This window comes from Mastacembelus armatus, chromosome 6 (assembly GCF_900324485.2).
Source record: "Mastacembelus armatus chromosome 6, fMasArm1.2, whole genome shotgun sequence".
Taxonomy (NCBI): domain Eukaryota; kingdom Metazoa; phylum Chordata; class Actinopteri; order Synbranchiformes; family Mastacembelidae; genus Mastacembelus; species Mastacembelus armatus.
The window spans coordinates 23,225,217-23,246,168 of NC_046638.1; the positions used below are offsets into that span (position 1 = coordinate 23,225,217).

General features: G+C 41.8%; 1 protein-coding gene across 2 annotated transcripts; it reads left to right on the forward strand.

Moving 5' to 3' along the window:
* Nucleotides 1-2,792: 2,792 nt before the first annotated feature.
* nfat5a (nuclear factor of activated T cells 5a) lies at nt 2,793-20,242 on the forward strand. 2 transcript variants are annotated; one of them, XM_026310633.1, is made up of 12 exons: nt 2,793-2,928; nt 10,724-10,852; nt 13,002-13,632; nt 13,760-13,943; nt 14,554-14,744; nt 14,870-15,042; nt 15,251-15,385; nt 15,503-15,555; nt 15,666-15,798; nt 15,980-16,164; nt 16,273-18,394; nt 18,581-20,242. In XM_026310633.1, exons 1-12 carry the CDS (start codon nt 2,856-2,858, stop codon nt 18,973-18,975), a joined length of 4,404 nt encoding a protein of 1,467 aa, XP_026166418.1. In that variant the 5' UTR covers nt 2,793-2,855; the 3' UTR covers nt 18,976-20,242. The 2 variants fall into 2 exon arrangements, with proteins under 2 accessions (XP_026166418.1, XP_026166419.1); XM_026310634.1 differs by lacking the exon at nt 2,793-2,928 and adding an exon at nt 12,391-12,453 and having other exon boundaries at nt 10,722-10,852.
* Nucleotides 20,243-20,952: the final 710 nt, after the last annotated feature.

The following is a 20,952-nucleotide window of genomic DNA, read 5'->3' on the forward strand; positions in this document are numbered from 1 at the left end:
CACTTCCGCAACAACACGGTGACGAAAGCCGAAATGCCTTATGGGAAAACGAGGCTGAAAAGACGTGAAGCAGATGTCACTTTGACACTTTATGTTTTCTTTTAGATAAATTTAAACGTGCTTCATTATTTTTAAATTATTAGCCATTAATGTCGACATGTTTATGCGTATAAAGTCCATTTAATATTAGGAATCTGATTCACTGTAAAGGACCAAAAACAAAAAGAAATACAGAATACATCTAAAGAAATACAGTAATGAACTTTAATTAAAGACACACTCAAACAAACCCAATGAGCAGGACCTCTACTCCCTGTAAATACTAAAGGAAAACTATTGTTTGATTAATGTGAGTCATTCACAAAAACCTTTCATGCACCTTTACAGTATATGATAAGTGCAATATTTTATATGGCCAGAAATAGAAGTAATGGGTGTGTGTTTTGTGTACATTTTTTAAACTGTTTTTGGCATATGCTTGTGTGACCTGGCACTGTTCCTTGTCACCTCATTAACTCTTTTGTATGCAAAAGCAGCTGTGTTCTCTTGTTCCTGCCACTGTACCTGCTTGTTAACTGGTTTGAGTCCCCATCATAAGTGTCCTGGCTATTTGCTCAGTCAACATTTTGCATGGTGGCTGCACAATTGGCCTATTAGAGAACATGGCACCAGAAAAAAAAGAGAATTTAATTTTAAATTGATAATAGAAATATATAAATAACACTCTGATTACTGCAGCCAGGAAACACTGACAGATATAATAACAGTAAAGATATTCAATGGCTATGAATAGTGTATAAAGAAGAGGAAGATGAACAGTTTCCCTTTTAGCAACTACCTCCTTTCTATGTAAGAAAACTGTGTTAGATGTGTACAGTTTCTTATGCCTTTGTCATGGAAGCCATTTTGACACATCACACTAAGAAACATCTAAGTGAAATTTAAAAAATGAAATAAAAAAAAGCATGCTGGCTTGCTGTTAGTGTTTACTTAGACACTTTGACAGAACAGCATATTATAAATAACTTTTACAAGTCAAAATGTCTGTAGTGATAATGATGCATTAATTCATGTTCACATCTTTATACAGACATGGTTAGTATTTTGGTATTTTATGTCTGTGGGTTAACTGTCTTGTTGTTTGTTATGAAAAGTGTCAGGTTTGTTAGTGTGTAGCTAGTCTGTACACATGACTAGTTCCATTTGTTCCAGTCCTTTTTGCCAGTGTAGTGATTGGATTCCAGCTTTAAATGAGCTGGTTATATTACTGCTACCAAGGACAAAGAGAGTGTTGTCTGTTCTGGTTATTTAATGACATCCAAGAAAACATGAAATATGAGACATGAGCATGCAGATCTGCATGCTGACTTTGAAAAATCTGCTGACATTTGTTCACCCTGGCAGCTGTTTAGCTATACTCCACTGCAGAGCTGCTTACTTGATTTTTCTCACGGCAAACAGCCACTGTTCTTCCAGTTTGGCTTTCCAGTGAGAGCATATGAGTACCACTTGGTTACAGTCTACCTCCCCTAGACATGTGGATCAGTGTCGAAGCCACAGATGCGCCAAAGCATGAGTCTGTCACATAGATGGTCTCATCTTGATGGAACGTTAAGAACATAAGGATGTGGGCGAAGAGGTACATGTCAACCAATCAGAGGTGGATTTAGTTCTGTTAGTCCTCCAGATCTTTATGTGCTCACTATCTTAGACAATCAAAAGGGCAATGCCATCATGTCCACTCTACCAATCAAGTGAAATTCCATAAATAAATCTACGTCACTCAGGTGCATAGAAGTGAACCCACTGTCACTACTAGGGTTCTTGACACACACACAGCACATTTACCCCTTAAGTGCCATCAGACAGAGAAGGTATCTTGTAGTAGCATGACAGCCTGTGGACGTGAACTGAAAGGATCAGTTTTGCTGTGTCACAGGTGAACTGTTCAAAATGCAAGATGTCCACCTGCGACAGTGCCTTGAGGGTTAGATTCTGAATGGGACAAATTGGTGAACATGTTTGTTGTCTTCTGTGGTTCAATTTAATTATTGTCTACTACAACTGCTTTCCAAAAATATATGTTAGCATGCATAATGCAATATGTAATTGCATGACAACAGCAGAACATTTATTAGTGAAATGTCAAAGGTTTATTGTCTAAAGAGAGACTGAAAGACAGGGTGGTAGCCATGAAGGACATAGAGTATTAAAGAGTTATTGATACCAGGTGCAAAGCAGTGGTGGGTTCAGAGATACCTGGTTAGGTTTTTAGAGAAATCTACTTCCATCCATCATCTATACCCCCTTAATCCTAACCAGGGTCACAGGGATCTGCTGGAGCCTATCCCAGCTCTCTTTGGGTGAAAGGCAGGGGTACACCCTGGACAGGTCACCAGTCCATCACAGGGCCACATAGAGACAAACAACCTCACACACTCACACTCACTCCTATGGGCAATTTAGAGTCACCAATCAACCTGACATACATGTTTTTGGACTGTGGGAGGAAACCAGAGTACCTGGAGAAAACCCACACAAGCACAGGGAGAACAAACAAACAAACTCCACACAGAAAGGCCCCTGATGGGTTTCAAACCAGGAACCTTCTTGCTGTGAGGCAACAGTGCCAACCACTATTCCACCGTGCTGCCCTAGAAATGTACTTTAAGGAGTAAATCACAGAAAAAGTCCATAAAACCACGATGGTGCAACACTCCGATGCGGTAGGTGGCGACGTGCGCCTTGAAAGTTAGTTATCAGCCCGCCACAAAAGCGCAGAAGAAGAAAATAAGCCGAAGACTTCGTGTCTACTAAAGAGTCTCTGCTTCCCCTCCCCTCCATGAAGCTTTGCGATGCCCTCTGATTTCATATCCCTTCTTAGTTCGGATCTCGACCTCAATTCCCCCAAATCTCTATACTCTAAAGGTAAGATTGTGAACCGCAGCGGTTACTATGACGACAGGAGCCCGGGTTGTCCCGGTTTAGTCGGAAGTAATATGAATGTCTCGATGGCTCATGTTAAGCTGCTAGCTAGCAGTGCTTAGCTTCTTCTCTGCTGTTAGCCAGCTCTGCTAGCTGCAGTTTACCGACTACCTGCTTGGTTAGCTGTGCGTGTCGTGCGTGGAAGAGGATGCTAGGCTGCTCTTCTAACACGAGATCTCGTTGATGTGGTTTGTTTGTGCCTGGTGGGCTGCTAGCTAGCACCGTGTTGTCGTGTTTTTAGCTACCCACAGCCACAGTAGGTGAGGCTCCTCTCCTGCCTCCACATTGTTAGCAGTTTAACGCACTTAAGCCGTGCTCGGATCCTGCGGAGGTGTGCGTGTGCGTACCGTAACGTTAGCTAGTCATATTGCGAGAGAAGTCTTAAATGCGTGTTGTTTTGTTGTTTTGTTTCTTGCTGTTTAGTTTTTTGGGGTGCAGACTTCATGTGCTGGACTGAATCAGACTGAATCATTCTCCTCACATAGTCTGGTGTCACAGAAAGAAAGCAGGACGACTGGTGCTGCCAACAACAGGACCAAAATATGTTGTCTGTGATAGGCTTTGGACACGCGTCAGCCAACTGTATGGTGTTATTAGGAGGGCGTTGCTACATCATGTAAGAATTACACCATGAGCTACTGCAGTCAGCTGGGTTAGTGGGTTTGCACTGGCTCTCAGCAGCATGTTGTCTGTAGTAGGGCTGCAACAAATAACTATTCTAGTAATCGATTATGTTTTAGATTGATCACATTTTTACAAAATATTCGGTTTTCAACAACTTATTGTCAAAATATGAGTCTTAATGAGTTTGCTATATATGTAATAACAAAATACGACTATTTTTATGTATGATGACATTTTAATAGATCCTAAATTTCATTACATTAAAAAAGGCACTTGTTTACTAGAATTTCACATTTAAATCAATGTGAGTGGTGCATTAACCCTAATGAAGCAGCATACTCTCAGACATGCACTTAAACATTGCTAGTCATTACCCTGGTGAAGTGCATGTAAAAAAACAATTATCCAAGGAATATGGACTGAATATTAGCTGGATTTTGCTCCTAAGAGCTTGCCTTTTGAAAAAAAAAAAAAAAAAAAAAAACCTGCGTAGTGTTGTGGTGTGAGCCAGTAGGGGACAGACCATCAGGAGCACCGGGACATTTCCCGGTGGCCTGCGGGCAATAATATAGCAGCGGACAGACTCTCAGAAACCTTGGCTCAAGTGTGACTTTCACTCTCGCCGCAGGGCAAAAAGGGTCATAGGGTCTCCTGGCAACACACATAGCAACCGCAGCGACCACAGTGCATAGCAACCACAGTGTATAGCAACAGTCCACCTGTGTGTCCACCAATATCGCTCGCATTTACAGTGCCCTGGTATGGAGTCACATTCCTGGCCTGAATCAGTGTTTCAGTCTGCCCCTTGTGTGAATTTTGTTGTGTCTATGGTTGTGGCCGCATGTGTTAAAACAGCAACTCCAGACTCTGGATGCGACTCTCAAGAAAATATCCGAATTTTATATGTGAACACACAAACCTTTCATCCACACCGAACCCGACCTGCATCAGTCATCAGAACAGCAGTAGGTTTGTGAGTGTGTGGCGTTTTCACCATCACCCTTACAGACACAGTGGCTAAAAACAAAACTAAATGCACCAGAGGAAATACAGACATAAAACCTAAAAACACTGACATGAGTCTCATGCCGTGTCTTAGAGTCAGCGTGGACTGACATCAGATAAAACAGAGGTGCAATGCGCAATTTATTGTGTCCATTGACGTGCGAACCGTAAACATTTTACTGAATGTTTGTCTAACCACATAACAGAAAAAAAACAAGAACAAAAAGGCACCAGCACGATCCACATAACAGTGTAAAAATTGTTTAATTGTGGAAAACGTGACTTTTACTGTTCTCTACTGCTGCTATTTTCGTCTCTGCAGCTGCTCACCACATGTGCTGCTGCAAAGAGCTACATCACTAGATCTAACTAATCGATAAATACATTCGTTGCCAACTATTATAATAATCGATTTATATTGAGAACGTCTGACCTGCTGTTCTCACATCTGTCTGGCTGCTGTTTATAGGGTGCTGAGGAGCTAGTAGAAACTATTGCTCTGTGACCCTGAACTGCTCAGATGAGCCTGCCATATGGTCACACTGTATCACATGATGACTCTATATTTATATCTTAGTAATTGGGTGCGTGTTCATGTTAGGTCAAGGTAGCACACTTGCTCATAAAGATCTAGTCCAGGACCCTGTGTATTTCAGACTCTCAGAAAGGGGACACCTGGCCAAGTTGCATTTTAGGCTGCCAGGATCCATTGCACCCTTTAGTTGGTCGTCATGGTTCTTCTGGCTTAAAATGAGCAAATGCGAAACCTCAGACATTAACTTCTGTTTAAAGGTGGAAAATTTGTGCCAACCAAATCTTTTAAGAGATGCATGAGATATCATTTACCCATTCTGATTGTAAAAAGCACCAGCATTCCACTTCTTCTGTATTAATAATCCAGACCATTCGTTTAGTTAGACCTATACCACACAAGAGGTCTTTTTTTTTTTTCAAATATACACCAGTTCCTGCTATGTAGGCTTGTTACAGGCTCAATCTCAGACTATATAAGATGATAATTCTTGATCCCACAGTGGGGAAATTCAATGGTTACCACAGCTACAGGACAACAGTAAAGGTGCAAAGAATGAGAAATAAAAGTGTGCAAAATGTGTGCAGAAATTAAACATTTTACAAATGCTCGAGGACCTCACGATTAAGCCTTAGTTGTAGTCATTACAATATTTGTTCATCTCAATGTTTGAGTTTCATAGTTTTCTGTGTTGTACAGCTATGTTCACAGTCATGTAATTATTGACATCCATTATAAGTAAAGGTCTGATTTGTCTTATTTCTGTAATGATTTAACAGAATTACATCAGATTTTACACTACTTTTACATGCCAATAAAAATAATCTTATTTATATTATTTATATTCGAAAATAGGCCATAAAAAAACAAATGTCTGCCTTGACACTTACTGAATCGCTCTCTGTGCCTTTTTCCCTTTAACTTCAAGTAAAATAATGTGATTATTTTTGCAGAAATTTTTATCGTGATAAAATGAACATGACACGACCATATACAGGAAATCCAGACAGTTTAGTCAGAGAATAAAAGCTGCGTCAACTTATCAATGTGTTGATTTAGTCTGTTGTGTGAACCTGGCAGGTCATGCATTGAAGCTCTGTACAGAGTTTATCCAATCTGAGAATAATAGTATATTGTATAATGTAGTATGTGCATACTGCACCACAAATGAAATTCTGTTCACCTTCTTTGTACTGAGGTAGCAACAGAAATGTAATCCATGGACCGTCTAAAAAATTGGATAAGTAAAACCAAACCAGGCTAGATTCTTGGTTTTGGTCCTGCACCATGTGTGTGCCCTGCACTTTATCTAAAGCTACACAATAAATCATTTGTGTGTGTCATTCATTTTTGTACATTGTGGGAGTCCTGCAAAGACTAGAATTCATCATGCTAAATATGATTTATTTTTGTTCATTAGACTTTGATGTCACAGGAGAAGCAATGAAACTCACCCATTGACATAATCCTTTACAAGCATGCTAACTCCTCCTGACACATCCATTTCTGTTTCTGTGTTTGTTCAGTCACTGCACATTGTAAACACAAATGCTGGTTAATTTCAGGCAGTATTTTAGAAAGGTCAAAATACACATGGCATGTATCATAGTGTCTTTGGGGGGAAGGTTTGCAGAAGCAACCACACAAATACTATATCCATTCCTTGCCATTATGTTTCAGTTTCAAGGTAAACAGAGGTGATGTAAATAGAAAAAACTGCATTCTTTGTGGTTGGAGTCCTGTGAGTAGCTCTTTTGTCTGTGCTCTGGCTTGAGCATATTGCTATGTTTTCAAGAGTGCAATTAAAGCAGTCATTGTTGGCCACTGAGCTGCATTCTTGGTCTACATATTTTTTTCATTTGCAACAAAAACATAGTTCTCATGAATTGTCCATTCATCTGTCAACCACCGTGTTGGCCCAAGCCAGCTGTAAACAATAAAAATGGACTGGTAGCCTTGCCATTTGGCAAAACCTTTAAGGCATGTGTAATGTGAGCAGTGCATAACTATGAGATGAGATAATTTAATTGTTCTCAGTGTAGGTAAGCCACAGTCCATCTCCTTTGTTGGTAGAGTGCTGCAGCCTACTTTTTCGGGCATACTCTGACAGGCTGTGCACATCAACTTGTATGGATGACAGCTGATTCTATAAAAGCAAATTGAGTCAGACAACAAATCCAATTCAGGATCATAATCAATATTTATTTGGAAACAGTGGAAATCAAGGATTCACTAAACCAAGACTAGCCATTGTCACAAAACCATCAAGTACTAAACATGAGCCGTTTGACATATGAGCTCAAATACCACAGTGATTTGAGGTTTTGAATTTTGTGTAGAAGAAATATGTTTAGAGAGTGTAAATTATTGTTTTGATACTGGTACCAAGAACACACCTTTTATGCTTGTAACTCATATCAAAATATTCAGTGTAGCCAAGTATTTTTCATAACTTTTAGTTTAATTCTCCACCACTCAACATCACAGTTTGTATATCAAGTACATTTTTGCATGTTCCTTACTCTCTGGGCAGTCTGGTGCAAGAATAAATTCAAAACACAATGAAATCCAGATTCTGCATTTACATACCCAAACTAAGTCAGTCTTGTATGTTCATTTGTGATTTGTGCCTTCACTGATCACCCTTATTTGTTTAAGATAATCAGACTAAATATTACCTAAAGCTGTTTTTAGGAGTGTAAAGCTCTGACTTGTGTTTGACTTTCAGTTTGGAGAACCCCCACCCCACTGGACTGAAAAGTTTATTTCTAATGAATAAAACCTTGGTTGCACTGTTCTAACTAAAACAGTTTCACTGGGCAGTCATTTTTGCTAACCGTGTCAGGTAACACTGTTGTTTAGCAGCAATATGTACGTAACAGAGATGGGCACTTGAGTCATGTCACCGACTCAAGTTCTACATAAATAGAATTCCAGTTTAATTCGCAGCTCATCTGCAATTGACTCCAAACTGCACTTGGATTTGTGAATAATAACTCATGAACATAAACATGGGTTTCTCAAAGATTGGGAAGGGGGAAAGTTTGGGTTTTTACAACTCTGTGTAATCCTTTAACAAGCTGTGTTGGTGAAGGGATCAACACCAGATGCTGTGGCCTTGGGCTGCACTTGAAAAACTTATCCACATAGGACGGTGTCCCCTAGTGAAGCTAGCCTCGAGTTAGCGTAATGTTATGGTTACTGTCAGGTGTGTTGGTTAGTGTTGGGCTTATTAGCTCTATGCTAACGTAAATGTTCAGGGTACCATGTCTAACTTCACTGCACTCTGTGAATATCAGACATCATGGTGCTTCTTACTTCATGATTTCTTGCTAAACTGGAATCCCATTACAATGCATGATAGCTGCTGTTCATAATGTTGTTAATCATATTACATCCTTTCACAAGCCTGCAAAAAGCTAAGAAACATGTCTAAAACTGCTTCCAGTTTTCTCTCAAACTATATGATATTTGTATTTTCATTTCCATATTTATCTGCAGGGCCACCAAATTCAGCAAGGGAAAAGTCTCTAACCACTACAAGCCCTATTTATACACTGAAGAGGAGAAAATGCTCTTGGAATAGACATATAAAGTTGGAAACTTATTGAGAGTTGACTTCTACAGAGGCTTCAGACTTGACTCAGACTTTTACTTGAGACTCAAGTATCTCTGGTATGCTGGTGCAGATCTAGGATCAATCTGCGAATGGTGATGACATTTGTTCATATGTGAGTGCTTGCAGTCATGTATGAATGGGCTCCAGACAGGTCGAACACACACTCAGCAGACTTACATCATAGACACAGTGAAAGGGCCGTTGGTCAAGACTGAGGTCATGTCGGGCCATTACTCAGTCTGTAATCCATACACACACAGACTCGCTTTCTTCACACCATGAACAAAGCACAACAGAGACAGATGGAGGGTTATTGTGAGGGTCATGCATGTTTTGCTGTATGCTTCAAGACCACATTGAACTTTATTATATGGGCCATTGCCTGAGGTTTATAATGATCTTTTGTTTTGCACTGTATGTTAAAAGCCATATAAACACACTATTCTGATTTAAAGGGACACTTCACTCAATATGATATGGTTATTGACGAGCCTACAATTCACTGAACTTCGGTACCTGCACAGGACACTGTTTACCAAAGACCTGTGAATTATCACCACTGCCTCTGTGTTTGGAAAGAAACATTTCTGATGACTTTTTCAGATGGTTTTTCTTTGGCACTTGGAGTAACATAAACCAAGTCCCATTACAGCAAAGCTGAATGGGATTTGGATTTGGATTTGGATTTGCAGCAGGCAATAACTCTTAAGCAATCCGGACAGATAAACAAGTTATGTTGTATTTTTGAGGTAACTACCCTTTAAAGACGATCTAGCTTTGCATAAGCAATGGAGTATGGAAGTGGGCCTGCTTCAGGGTCCTCCAGTCTTTATGTCTGTGAACATGTGTAGCGTATAGTTCTTTGTATGGACTGTAGTGATGTTGTGGTCTCGCTCCTCCAGCATCATTGACGTCACAGAGGTGCAAGATTATGTGTCTTGTCGGTTTCACCATCCTGCTTTCACCATCGTAGCTGTGTATCAGATGACTACTACACATGCTGGTGTTGCCAGTGCACAGCTGAAATATCTATGTCGAGGTGATAGGTGCCTGTTTCTTAGCAACCAGACTACTTAATCGTGTGTTTATCTTCCATCAGACAGTGTATGACAGTGTAGCTGCAGTGCCTGGTTATAGTCTACCAGGAATCATCATCAGATATCAAGGAATGCCTCTGCAGCTTTTATTACACAAAACCCCATGGGAGGCTGATTTAGCATATCATAAAATACCCTGAGTTGTGATAGCGTTGATGGCAAAACTCAAAGGTATCAAAAGCTTGATGAATAATAAACTTTTTAGATACCCAGCTACAGCCGTGCCATGGGTGGGCCTGGGTCAGTGTGTGCCCACCTCGATTGCACACAGGCCCATCCAATCACTTGTTTTATCACAAAAATACACTCCATATCAACCTGTGACCAATAAAGATAAAATGCCTTTTTAAAAATTATCACCAGAACTAAGCTATAGCAGTTTCCTATGTGACAGAGACCTGTAGCTACTGCACCAAGATTATTATAATTATGGCGAAACAAAACACTTTATTCAAATTCGTTACAACCCGAGACTGGGAAGAGCATGGTGAACCTCTCTAAGGTTCTGACTGTAAGATAAATAGGTTTGTCTGGTAGCTGTGTGTGTGTGTGTGTGTCTGTGTGTGTGTGTATGCGTGTAAGTCTGCAAATTACATACAATGCTGCTGTTAAGTTATTTAATAGTGTTTGCGTGTCTGACTGAGGGGGTTGTGTTTATGGTTAGGAGATACTGGAGGATCTTTTTCCTCATTTGTTTTGTTGCCAGTAATGCTTGGGTTTGTAATAAACGAGGAAAATTATACAAGTGTATATACTATGATGTCTCGCTCCACTAGTGATACTTAGTTCTGTGATAAACCACAGTCTGATTTATGTTTTTCACAACCTAATTTATCTTCTCCTGCTCATTCCTTATGGCAGAGTCAGTATATGACCTCCTCCCCAAAGAGCTCCAGCTCCAGCCATCGTCCACCCAGACCGACCCACCCACCATGAGCCAGAAGAGTGGGGGAGAGGCAGGACCTCCTCCGTCTGCAGCCTTGGCTTCAGGTGAGCTACCTGCTCAGCCTGTGAAAACCATGATCTGGGATCAGTTTCCACTTGCCACGCCATCCCCCAAGTCAGCAGGGGTGGATAAACTAATGAGAAACTAATGTGGCCTTAGATGAGTGTCTGGGGGCAACTTCATCCTTTTCCCAGTTTCTCTGACATTTATTATTTGTGACTATATAAGCTAGTGGAGTAATTATATTTCAGTCAAGGTATTTTAATACAATCATAGCTTTTAGTTTTCACCTGGGTGCTGTATATTAGTGTTTGCCCTGGTTACACAAGCTTATAATGGAATGACTTAAAGGATGAGCTTTAAAGCCGGGTTTTACAAGTTGTAGTGAAATATGTCAAATTGCCCATTGTTGTGCAGTATTAAAAACAACAGTTGTTTGACATCCTTGAAGTAAGGTAACCCTTTTGTAACCCACTTGTTGTAATGTTAGTGATAAACACCTTATTATCCCAGCAGCAGCACAGAAAGAAGTATGGCTCACCTTGACTCTGCATATTGGGCTTTGATATTCACATATTGTACAGTACAACTGCAATAAATACCTGCAGCTTTTCATTGGAACAGTTTTTAAAAGTGGCTGGCTGAAAAAGACAATACATAGTCCTTTGTCCCAGGAAGCTTTAGTTGAGTTTGCATTAACAGCATGCTAACATAGCTTGTTCTTTCTCATTTCACAGATTTTTTTTCTTTTATCAGCAGCAGTTTTCCACATGATGCTTGTGCTAAATGTTTTTTTTTTTTTGTCACTTGGCTTTTTAGGCAGTTGAAAATTATATTTGGATGGTCAGGCCTTCTAGCAAAAACATGCAGTGTTATCTAACACACCCTTCATGTTAAAACAGTGTCTATGAATTAGCACTTTTTAATTGGTGCTGAAGATTTGTTTTATTTTTAAATGCCTGAAGCAGAAACAGCCTATGCACATTTGTCATTCACACACATTCTTAAACACACATGCAATACTAGGTCATCTGACAGTTTGTTAATGGTTCATACTGAGGTTTGCTGCTAAATGTTTAACCTATCCCCGACATAGCAGCTGAGACTTTCAGTAATTAGGAAGGTTCTGTGTCCCCATGAAACAGTGAAGTTGCCCCTAGCAGTCCTTAGACTGTCTTCTAATCCAGAAAGCTTAAAGAAATATGGTCTGATCTTGGATCATGGTTTAGGGCAGCCAACAACACTTAGAATTGGGAAAGATTATAGTATCGAGTTTCATCTACAGAGCAAACTAACTGGTCAACAGTCATGTTGGAGAGAGAGCTTTTGTTTACGCTACCTTTTCACAATCCTGTCTGCCCCAGCTGGCCCTAAGCAGTGCTGATCAAAAGCATGACTACTGTAATGTCCTTCAGATCATCATTAACCAAATACACGTGCTTCAAAATGTCTATAAATGATCAACCTCAAAAGTTCCTCCTACCTTCAGTATCTTAACTCATCCAATTTACTGATTGACAGAAGTTGAGTCTTGAATGATCAGCTCTCTTGTTGCTCATTGGCTGTCTCGTTTTTATTGCAGGAAGTTCCCTCTGAGGCAGGGAGTGTCTGCATATAAAATGGTCTGCAGTTCACTGCTCCATAGGTCAGAGGCTTGTTTATTCTGTCTCCATGGCTACGCTCAGTCCCAACCAAATCTTCCAATTGGCATGCGCAAACTGTTTACTACTGAATGCACATTGCACAAACTGTACTGTAACACTGGCATCCTTGGCAAATTTAATTTGGTGCCACATTCCCAGCTTGTAAATTTGACTGTACAAGAAAGTTTGACCAGATTTTGTTTTTGTTTTTTTCTTGCAATGTGTATGTAACAATTCGTAGCTTGCTTTTGTTTTTGTAAACAAAGCATGTCAGTTTTGTCACAATGATTTTAATTGAGAGGTTTTGTAGGAATCAAAACTTTGTGGGACCTGTAGTACCCTTCTCAACTTTAACTTCAGAATATTTGATCAATGCTTGACAGCTCTTGCATGCACAGTGAGAGCATATAAGCCGCAGTCTATTGAAATTAGAGTTGGGAAGAGGCGAAATCAATACAAATCATGCACAAATTCAGCTGCTTGAATGGGACTGCTAGCCTGCTCTGTGCTGAACATCTGTACTAACTTATTCCTGTATATACTACTACAGATGCCACCTCTTCCACCTGCAGCCCCACAGCCTCTTGCTCCATGGCCATGGGAGTCCCATCGACTGGCCCCTGTGCTTCATCCTCAGACCATCTCAAGGTTCCCCAGCATCTCCAGTCCACTGGAGGGGATGGGGCTGGAGCTTCAGAGATACAAGGTATGGAGGCTGCTGTATCTGCCCCATGCAGAAGCAACAGTGGAGCAAACACTGCAGCAGGAGACATAGGGTCAGGAGTGTTGTCAGGGCTAGGAATCCAACAGCCTCAGAACACCCCATCAAAACGGAGGCCCGTGTTGAGCATATCCCCACCACCTGAGGACCTATTTGATGACAGCCAGATGTCTTGCCAAGAGGAACCTATCATAACTGCTCCAACATGTCCAGACTCAGAGCACAGCAGCAGCATGTGGGCTGATGACTCCGTCTCCAACTTCAGCTTGGTCAGTTCCATCTCCTACAATGACAACACAGAGGTGCCACGCAAGTCTAGAAAACGCACCCCACGCCAGCGGCCTGGTCCTAAGCCTGCTCCTCCTGAGGACAGCATGGATGTGTTTGATGCTGACAGCGCCAAGGCCCCTCACTTTGTCCTGTCTCAGCTGGGCACAGACAAGACTAGTCCCATTGCCAGGTGGAGTGACCCTTAACTCAGCGTACCTCTGTAGGAAATATAGGTCACTTAATTTTAGTTTTGTCTGGTGTCATGGAGTTTCTACAAGTCATGTTAATGAGGTTGTGTGATTTCTGTTGTCCTGCAGCTCTCTTGAGTCAGGGACTGTAATAAAGGGTGGGTCACTGTCTACTCAGTTTCCCCAAAGGAGTGATGGGAAGGAGCTAAAGATCCTGGTGCAGCCAGAGACCCAACACAGAGCTCGCTACCTGACAGAGGGCAGCAGAGGTTCTGTCAAAGACCGCACACAACAGGGATTCCCCACTGTCAAGGTTTGAAAAAGAAGTGCATTCACTGCTTCATGACACCACAGGATGTATTTAGAAAAACAAAGTTGGAACAACTAATACGAATAAAAAAAAAAACACACAAAACAGAGGACACCGTATGGAGTATTGTACTTCACAAGAGCTTCTACAAAAGCTTCAAATATTCTGAATATTTTTAAATATTCTGTGTAGCACATAGTTTTTGGACATAACAAAAAACCAGCTGACAAACCGTTGAAAACCATTTTATTTACTTGTTCTGCTGTACACAATGAAAATATTCTGAAATTCATTAATATGTTTTTGCTGTGTAATAATAACAGTAAAAACACCAGAAGGTTTATCTTTGATCAAATTATATGTACCTATTATGCCATCACAATGCACAGAGAAAATTGACCAGGCTCTTTCTGGCAAACATCTACTGGTTACATAACACTTGTCAGTATGCATAGTTTAACCCTTAACATGGGTGTTTTAGTAGTAAGGCAGCATTATGTTCATTCTGTATGCATTTGGCAATTGCTCCATGATCAGTGTTGCTTTGTTTTTCAAATGTTTTCTATTACTAGTGAAGGTCAGATTATTAACATAGTTTTTTTTATGTCTGCAGTTGGAGGGTATAAGTGATCCAGTTGTGCTGCAGGTGTTTGTAGCAAATGATGCAGGAAGAGTGAAGCCTCACGGTTTCTACCAGGCTTGCAGAGTGACCGGACGCAACACTACTGCCTGCAAGGAGGTGGACATAGAGGGCACAACTGTTATTGAGATTCCTCTTGAGCCCAGCAATGAGATGACACTCGCGTATGGGGTTATTTTGTTTTGGATAAATTGAGCTCAATTCATACCTACATAGTGATGATGTTTAAGATCTATGTTGTGTGTTTTGTTTTTTTTTTAATAATCCCCATGTTGCCCCACTTCTACAGTGTGGACTGTGTAGGAATTTTGAAACTGCGTAATGCAGATGTTGAGGCTCGTATTGGTGTAGCAGGATCCAAGAAGAAGAGCACCCGTGCCAGGTTGGTTTTCAGGGTCAACATCCCCCAACCTGATGGATCCATCCTCACTCTACAGGTCCCCTCATCACCCATCCTCTGCAGTAAGTAATTCGGGCATGATTTCAATTAAATTAAAGTCTAAAGCTACAAAGGTAACAGATACCGCCAGTCTTTTCAAGGCTTCATGCTGGGGTGTGGTAGTGGTGTAGCATTTACTATTATGATCATAGATCTCAGTTGTTCTGCATGCCCTGTGGCAACCCATATACCAGCTGTCTTGTGTATTTAGAATATTCTGTCATTCTCCAGCCCAGCCAGCAGGAGTGCCAGAGATCCTGAAGAAAAGTCTTCACAGCTGCTCAGTGAGAGGAGGGGAGGAGGTTTTTATCATTGGCAAGAACTTCCTCAAAGGAACCAAAGTTGTTTTTCAGGAGAACATTGCAGGTGAGGTAGCCAGCTTGGTGGTTTCAGTGCTGTGCTTTGTATTTGTGTGAATATGGATTCTGCCTGTAAACATCAGTTGGTTGAACAAATAAAAGAATATTTTGTCTTTATTCGTAGATGATAACTCCTGGCAAGCTGAGGCAAAGATTGACATGGACTTTTTCCATCAGGTAAATGCGAGTGAATGATGTGTTTCATTGTGTATTCCAACACACTGATCACACGTCATGAGATTTTGCTAAAAATGTGATTGCCCTTTTGGATCTCCAATGTTTTTCAGAACCATTTGATAGTGACAGTCCCTCCGTTCCACAACCAGTCAGTCACCTCCCCTGTTTCTGTGGGAATCTTTGTGATGACCAATGCTGGTAGATCACATGATGCCCAGCCTTTTACGTATACTCCAGACTCAGGTACAGCTACTAGCACCAACACAGAGGTTACTTTAGTTCTTAATGTTCACATATCATGGACTTTATCTTTGGAATTAGATGCCTTGTGTAGGTTAATTTAGGTGTGGATTGGGTTTTTATGTTTATAGCCAACATGGTAATGCAATATACAATATGCACTGTCGTCATATTTTATCCTCAGCTGATAGCTCAAATGTACAGACAGTAAAAACAGAGGGAACGTCTCTGGTCAAGACGTGTATATTTGAGGGCCAAATGAAATCCATGTCTTCTGAGCAAGATGACTGTTCCAGTCAGTCTTCTAAACGGCAGGAGGACACACCAATGGAAGTATCTAGCAATCCACCATCCACAGATGTTTTTAAGGTAAAATAAATATTTACTAAAATATTAATATAATAATAATAATATTAATAAAATATTTACTTTAGAATTGCAATCGATAACATTTTTTGGTTTCCTCTCTTTTCCTAGTCATCCCCTGACTCTCTTGCCTCAGTACAGCAGACCCTGGAGCTCAGCTCTAGTCCTCATCCCAGTGGAGAGTCTTTTCAGAACCCAATGCCCCTACAACCTGAAGATGTGGAGCTTCCTCAGGCACCTCCTGTTTTCCCTGCTCTAGAGTCTCTGAGCACCATACAAAAGCAAGACATAACTCCCACAACCTCCTTCCCAGTGTCAGGAGACACCACAATCCCTCCTGTGACACCTGAAGTCCCTCAGCAATTTCTCAGAGACCCTCAGGAGACCCTGCCTCCTGAGACTTCCAGCAGTAGTGCTGGCGTTGTGGTTGTGGCCATGCCTCAGATACCACCTCCTCCTCAGCCTCAGCAACAACAGCCACAGGTTCCTCTGTTTCCCCAGGAAGGGGTGGCACAGCTAGAGAGGGCAGTAAGGGAGTTACAGGCTGGAGGTAACACCACACTCCAGCAGGTGCTGGAGGCAGCTGTTGCACAGCAGCAGCTCAACTCAGTGCTTTACAGCCCCACACCCTCTGCAGACTCCCTTCAGCAGCATGTCCAGGAGAACATGAACAGCCTTAGATTGGGAACCACTGATAGTTCACTGTCTACACAGCAACAGATACAGATACAACAACAGCAGCAACAACTACAGCAACAGTTTCAACAACATCAACAACTGCAGCAGCAACAGCAAATTCTTGGTAACCTTCAGCATCAACAACAGCAACAACATATACAGCAGCAACAGCAGCAGGTCCTGAGCAACATGCAGATCCAGCAACAACTAATCCTGCAGCCACAAGATCAACAGCAACTGCAGCAGCAGCAGCAGCAACAGTTACAACAAAATCAACAACAACAAGTCCTTAACAACATTCAGCTTCAGGATCAGCAACAACAAAATCAAATTCTTACCAATTTACAACAGCATCAGCTACAGCAGCACCAACAGCAGCAGCAGCAAAATCAAGCATTGAGCAGCCTACAACAGCAACAGCAACTGCAAGAGCAGCAGGTCTTGGAGAATTTGCAGCAACACCTTCAGGCTGAGTTGCTCCAGCCCCAGATCCACTCCTCTCCACAGGTACAGCAGCCAGTGTCCCTCCTTCAGCAGGCTGGAGAGCTGCTCACCATTCAGACCAGCTTCCCAACACAGCCCCCATCGCACACATCGCCGCCACAACAACTCTTCCAATCGCCCAGGCCCCTGGCTGAGACCCAGGGATCCCAACAGCAGGTCCAGGCTGCCCTGCTCCAAAACACACTGACTGTTCTCGCTGGTGGCAGCCTTACCTCAGAGCAGCAGTCCACAGGCTCAGCCCTTTACCTGTCCCCAAACCCTCAGCCCCCGCAGCAACGGCAACAGCAGCAGCTGGCATTCCTCTCTTCCATGGAGACCTCAACAAACCAACCCCAGTCTGTTCCAATTTTTCAGAAGCAACCCCAAGCTCAACTTTCCCAACTGCAGCAACAGGGCACGCCCATGGAACAGCAGCAGTCTCCACAGCAAAACCAACAGCAGCCACCCCAGCTCTCAATGAGTCAGCAGGGCTCCTTGTTCCAAAATATCCCAAACCACTCACAGACTAATCCTGTTCCCCAGAGCCAACTCTCTCAACCCCCGCAGACAGGTCTCCTCCTCTGCACCACAGATCTTAACTCCCAGGCAATTCCCCCAGCTATTCTCTTCAGCACCCAGGCCCAAGGCCCTTCCACTATAGGTAGAATTAGTGTTGGAATCCCCCAGCCGGACCCAGCAGAGCCTATGTCCTTCCAAGACCAGAGCTCCACAGGCAGCAACACAACATCCACTGAGAACCAACAGCAGAACATGTTTCCGGAACAGCAACCAATGCAAGTGGGTCCAAGCTCCAGCAGTGTCCCACGTAGTCAACCTGTGGAATTGTACCTGCCACAGCCATCACTGTCTAGCCTGCAGAGCACTATCGGCTCACAGGAGCTGAACAACCAGGCTTCAGCCCCTAGCACAACCATCTTTGTGGTGCAGCGTGGTGTGAGTGTTGTAGCCAGCCCTGGCCAGCAGCCCCCAGACCAGCTTTTCCAAACAGCTGTGGGTGGGACTGTGGCTCCACAAGCACAGGCCAACCTGTTTTTGTTTGGCATCCAGAATGGTAAGCTGATTTAGGTCTTCCCTAAATTAATCAGTTAAATAACTGTGTTAATTTCTTTTAAACACATGGCACTGCCATTCTCTCCATTTACGTTGTACATGTCAAAATGCTTCCTGGGTTGCTCCTGTGCCGCTGTCCTATCTTTTATGTGTTGTCTGAATAGTCATTATTTTCTGTTCCTCCCAGACTCACCCCAGCTGCTTAATTCCTCTGGACCCAGCCTATCAGCGCAGAGCCAGCCTCAGAACTCCAGTCACATGCAGCCTCTTATGGACCAGCCTATGGCCCAAGCTGCCTCACCGATGCCGCCCCCAATGCACAGCAGCTTGCAGAACACCCTCCAGGCACAGATGCAGTCCAGCTTAGAGAATGCCATTCAGACCAGCCTGCAAAATGCATTGCAGACAAACACACAAACAGCTCTGCAATCCAGTTTACAGGCAACCATAGAAACAAGCCTGCCAACTCCAATGCAGACCAGTCTACAGACGCAGATCCAGAATCAGTTACAGGCATCAATGTCTGCATCATCCAATATGGATAAAATTGAGGACCTACTGGAAAGTCTACAAAAGCAGTGATAACTATTTGGACCATGTGGGCACTAAAGTGAGTGAGTGATATGTAGCTGAAAGTTATAGATCCTAACATCAACAAGCAATGGTAGTGTGTGTTGTTTTATGCCAATGCCACAGAACCTAGACAATTTTAAATATTTAAGAAATACCCCTTTTATCTAAAGTCCAAATTAAGAGCTCATGTGAACTTGTTTTTCTCAAATATTTATCATTAATTATAGCCTTCATACATCTATTGTGCTTGAAGTGATAATTCATCTTTATTATTAACCCTCTTGCAGGAGCAGAAAGGCCTGTAATAACTGCTTTATCCATCAGTCTGAAAATATTGTTTTGTCATCCTTTAATAATGTGATAAAAACCTGCAAGGTGGAAAAACTGGAAAGAAATAAAGAATGTCAGCGAAGGGGAAACAGTAATGTGATGGAGGATGTAAGAACAGACAGAGTAGATAAAACAGCCATGGAGTGAATATCAGATTGCACGTAAGTGTCAGACATGGGCTGATTCTCATTTTGTGAGGGTGTAAATGAGAAGCCTTTATTTCACTCCAGAGAGACAGTATCTGTGAAGAGGGTTTCCATGTGGAAACAGTGAGGAGGGACATGAATCAGAAAATGTGAACTTTTTTGCCATAAGAGCTTTTTGTAATTAATGAGTTTCTTTGCATGTCAACAAATTGACTAAATTATACTCTAAGAGTAAAGACTATCAAAATTCCATCATTTTGAGAATGTTTTGCTTCCAGCAAATTTGCTGGCATGGCCCAGAGTCTGCACGTGAGCAGACTGAGGGAGGACAGTTAAAGGTCCAATCCACGAAAAGTGAAGTTGGTCACCAAAATGTGGTATCAATACGTTCTGGTATTGCAAGAAATACGAAAGAGGAGAGTGTATGAAAACACTCACAAATGAGATTCAGCCTGGTGAATAATGTGACTTGGCCTTTTCTTTTGGCACCTCCCAGTGTTTTCGTATGTTTAGGCCTCATCACTAGGTCTGTAGAAGCTTTCTTGTTGAAATTTTAAGAAGCATTAAACTGTGTAGTGCGTGTATCTTTTTGTTTTGAAGAAGCTGGTAACCTTTACCAATCCTATGTGGATAGAAAGAAACTTTCCACTTGTAAAAACAGAGTGTTGTGTGGTTTTATAAACATTTTATCTCAAGCACTTTATAACCTCTTTTGTGTAACCAGCTAATCCTTATATCCGTCCACAGCTCTCCACTGACCCAGATGAATTTGTACTCTGAAATATCCATTTAAAAAAAAAAAAAAAAGACGGCATTTGTCTTTGTCAAAGGTAAATACACCTTAAGCATTTTTACATTTTCTCATATTTTTGGGGACTAGGACAACTTTGTATAGAATGCGCACTGTTGAATCTCTCTTTGTATTCACTCTGTGGTCCAGTCTAGTCAAAAACAGCCATTCCCACAAAAGAATTGTCATTTTAGTGTGAGTGGTAAGTAGGTATTTGTGTTTTACATACTGACAAAAACACCTAAAGTACTGATTCATTTTTTTTGTCCATTACAATGAAGGATTTTCATCAATTTGTACTATTTACTGTTCAGTCTTGTCTCTTGAGACTGTTTTAACTTGTGTTGTGTTAGATATTTAAGTTGTTGTCTCAGTGTTGGTACCGTGTGCAGGCTGGCGCCTTGTGAAGTTGTCATCCAATACCCGTCCGTCATGTTGTGAACAGGGACTCACTGGTAAATGAAATCTCTGTTACATGGAGGCTATTTTAATTCTATCTATGGTGCTATGTGCAGAAGTGATGGGCACTTCTAATGTGATGTTAGTACGTAACAGTTTATACTTCTATCAATAGCACTGACATTAATTGTTAGTTTTGAAGCAGAGTTGAGTGTAGAGAGCTGGCTGTTGTTGTGGGGTCAGATTGGAGGGCACCCAGGCATACCAAAGCTCCTGTTGTGAACCGTCATCATCTTGTCTCTTGTACTTGTTCTTTCATAT

Coding starts and splice junctions, on each gene's coding strand:
- nfat5a (XM_026310633.1), top strand. CDS start 2,856: ATGCCCTCTGATTTCATATCCCTTCTTAGTTCGGATCTCGACCTCAAT. Junction 13,633..13,759: donor AAGACTAGTCCCATTGCCAG/GTGGAGTGACCC, acceptor GTTGTCCTGCAG/CTCTCTTGAGTCAGGGACTG. Junction 15,799..15,979: donor TACGTATACTCCAGACTCAG/GTACAGCTACTA, acceptor TTTTATCCTCAG/CTGATAGCTCAAATGTACAG.